Raw genomic sequence first — 3,405 nt, 5'->3', positions numbered from 1 at the left:
ACCGCTAGCGGTGGTGCTGCAAGGCGGCGCGACTGGCGGCAGCGCTGCTGGAAGGAGGATGCTGCGACCGGTGGCAATGGTGCTACAAAGCTGTGTGACCGGCAACGGCGGTGCTGCAAGACGGTGCTCCCGACAGCAGCAGTGATGCTGCAAGGTAGTGCGGCCGGCGGTGGTGCTGCCATAGGCAGGCGACGACGCTAGTATTGGGTGGAGACGGTGCCGCTATGGTTAGTGGTGATGCTGCAAATGTTCACCGATGGTGCTAACACTAGTCAGTGGCAGAGCTGCAAGAAAGTGACGGTGCTACCAGCGTAGTTGGAATGTTGCCGGTGGTGCACCGACGAGGAGTTTCACGGTGCTACAATTTTATATTTTTTGTGATACAAATGTTATGTTGTTATTCGTATAATTTTTTTGCTACGAGTGTCTTCAGCAAGGTCTGTCTCCGGCGAGTTTTCTTTTGGAAAATGCTTCAGATCCTCCGGAGGCTCGCAACCTCCGGTTCCAGCGCGGACGCGTGTATCCCTCCCAGTGGAGACAGGGATGGTGTGAGGGCCCACCACGTTGGTCTTATCCTCTTCCGATTATTTTCCTTCGCACGTACTCTTTCCCTTCCGCCTCACAGCGAGGTCTCCGGCGAGGTCTCCGTCAGGTCTCCGGCGAGTAGTGGATGATGCTACGATAGTATAAACTTATTGCTTCAAATGTTTTGCTGGTTTGCTACTTTAGTATAAAATTGTTGCTACCAAAGCTCCGGCGATGTCTCCGGCGGGATCTGCCTCCAACAACTTTTTTCTTTTTATTTTAAGCGAACCGTTTTTTGCTTCAATGAAGCAAAAGCGGGCTTTTTTTTTTGCTGCAACGAAGCAACGTGTCATGCAGGGAAGCCGGAGGTTCAGTTGGTTGTGGCCTCCGGAGGATTACTAGCGCTGTCCGAAACGCATCCAAATATCCAAAGCTGTCCTATATCAAAGTATTCCACGTGCTATATTTGGTGGCCAACAAGAATAAACAAAATAAAACGGTTGCCGTCCGGCACCCTGTCATGTACATCTCCGGCCGGCGGATCTCCGGCCGCGGCCGCCGGACCTACCTCCAAGAATGAATGAGCAGCTCGTCGGCAAACCCATTGCACGTATCCGCGAACGGGCGAAGCCATGCATGCACGATGCATCTACACCGCCGCCGGCAGCCGCATGGCGCGGGAGTGCAACTTCCTCAGCGTGTCCCCGAACCTGCCCAAGTCCAGGCTCACGTTCTGGCCGCCGAGGTACACGCGCGCGGTGATCTCCCACCCACCCTTTTGCTTCGCCTTCTCCGGATCGGTCAGCACCACGTCGTCCGCCGCGTACCGCCGCCGCAGCGAGCTCTCGTTTGCCACCACATCGTACTGCTCGTAGTGGACCTCCATCATGCCGCACGCCGCCGAGTAGCAACCGCGCGCGATGGGCGGCACGCCGAGCGGCGCCACCTGGAGGAGCGCGGCGCGGCCGGGGCAGAGGAACAGGAGCTTCGTCAGGTCGGCCCCGTGCACGCCTAAGAGCACGTCGAGCACGCTTATGGCTGCGTACTCCGACGACAGCGGCGCGCCGTTCGCCGTCTCGAGGATCGACACGTCGAACCCGACAGAAGTTGCAAGCTGCGCCACGGCCGCCTCGTTCTCGATCACCCGCGTCCCCTTCCGCGACACGATCCCCAGCCTCGGACGCCGTGGAGACGTGTTCGTCGCCGTGCCACGCTCCAGCGGCTTGACGGCGGCGGCGTCGTCTTTGTAGGCGTCAGCGAGGAAGTTGTGGAAGTCCGCGAGGGTGCGGTTGTCGCGTGTCCTCTCGGGGTGGACGGCGAGGATGCCGTGGAAGCGGGTCCCGACGATTGCACCCGGGAAACAGTGCGTCCGCTTGTCGTGGAGGAGGTCGACCACGTGGTGGTCCGAGAGGCCGGAGACGAGCTCCTGGAACGTGCCTGCCCACCACGGGTTGTACGCGAGGACGGCGAGCACGACGCGGCGGCGGAGGTGCTGCACCGTGAGCCACGCCGGCAGGAACGCGTCGTTGAAGGCGTGGAACAGGTTGCCCGTGTACCCGCCCGCCGTCATCACCAGCGCCGGCGCGTCGTGGACCACGTCGCACCTGTGCCGCTCGGACGCTGTCTCCTCCGGCGTGGACGCGCGGAGACGCACCTCGTGGATCCTGTCCATGAGGTGCCGCTCCCACTTGCGCGTGTAGGGACGCACCCGCTCCTCCTTCTCGTCCAAGGTGGCGTTGGGCGAGCCGGGCGACGGCGGGAACAGCAGGAAGGACAGGGACGCGGCGTCCGTGCGCACGTCGCCGGCCATGAAGCAGACGTCTGTGTTGAAGTCGGTGCGGTCGCAGCAGATGCCGTGGCTGGGCATCGACGCGCACGGGGAGCCCACCTGATTGTCTAGAACCAGTGCCTCCTCGTCGACGGCATTGCCGCCTCCACTGTGGACGCTTTGTCCCTGTCCTCCTTCCACTCTACCCAACGACGATGGCCGCGGCTTGAAGAAGTCGACGCCGGCTACGGATGTCAAAGAAGGCGCCAGGAACCGCGGGGCGTAGACGAGCGCGCACATGACGACTGTGAGGAGGAAGATGAAGTGGATGTACCCTGGCCACCTGCTGACCTTCTTACCACCCCCACCACTACCGCTCCCGTCCTCCATGGCGCGGAGGCTCTTCTCGTCGGCGGGCATCGATGCCATGACGTCGGAAACTGGAGAAATGGAAACCGGATCGGTGCAGCTAGCTACGCGTTGAACGCGATCGGCTTTGTCGCGTCCGCGCTGGTCGACCGGGTGCGTTATATAGGCCGGCCGGCGAACGAGTCGCACACGCCGGCGCTCTGGGCATTGGTGTGCGTGCGATAATTCCTTGACCAGCCTCTGTCAGGTGACCCGTTCCATTCCAAGACCATCTGGTTTGCGTCAGTTTTCTCTGTCGCTGTTCACAGACGTTCCCTGGCCCCTGGGTTCATCTATCTTCCAGCTTTTCTTCACCTCTCGCGTTCAGCGGCAATAGATTTCTAGCGACAACTTGCGGAAGAGAGTACGTAGTACACGGCGCACGCTCTCCACTCAGTCGCCTACACGTATCACATCCGGGGTACGCGCTAGTCGGCTAGAGTAAGCAGCAACTCGATGATACAGATAGTCAGATAGATCAGGACGTAATGAAAGCACCTTTTTAATTTCTACCAAAAAGATCATACAATATTTCTGTACAGCGTACCTTGAGCTTAGTCAATAAAAAAGGACACACAGAAAAAGATTGGAAACTTGCTAACTTTGATGGAGAACCAGACGACCGTTTAGTGTGAAACGTCGATGATTGTCAAACTTTGATGTAACAATATGATGTCCTTGCAAATTTAGCCTGACCAGTTTCT

At 58.9% G+C, this 3,405-nt stretch overlaps 1 protein-coding gene across 1 annotated transcript; it reads right to left on the bottom strand.

Annotated features, from left to right (window-relative positions):
- Positions 1-962: 962 nt before the first annotated feature.
- Positions 963-2,773, bottom strand: LOC124659352 (xylan glycosyltransferase MUCI21-like). The gene has a single exon (XM_047197253.1). It carries the CDS (start codon positions 2,720-2,722, stop codon positions 1,175-1,177), a length of 1,548 nt encoding a protein of 515 aa, XP_047053209.1. The 5' UTR covers positions 2,723-2,773; the 3' UTR covers positions 963-1,174.
- Between the last annotated feature and the right edge of the window lie 632 nt (positions 2,774-3,405).

The sequence above is a fragment of the Lolium rigidum genome, chromosome 6, assembly GCF_022539505.1.
Source record: "Lolium rigidum isolate FL_2022 chromosome 6, APGP_CSIRO_Lrig_0.1, whole genome shotgun sequence".
Taxonomy (NCBI): Eukaryota; Viridiplantae; Streptophyta; class Magnoliopsida; order Poales; family Poaceae; genus Lolium; species Lolium rigidum.
Note: the sequence above shows the minus strand (reverse complement) of the source record. Positions and strands in the feature narration are given on the sequence as shown.

Excerpts from the sequence above, each read along its gene's own strand:
- LOC124659352 (XM_047197253.1), bottom strand. The coding sequence starts at position 2,722 with ATGGCATCGATGCCCGCCGACGAGAAGAGCCTCCGCGCCATGGAGGAC.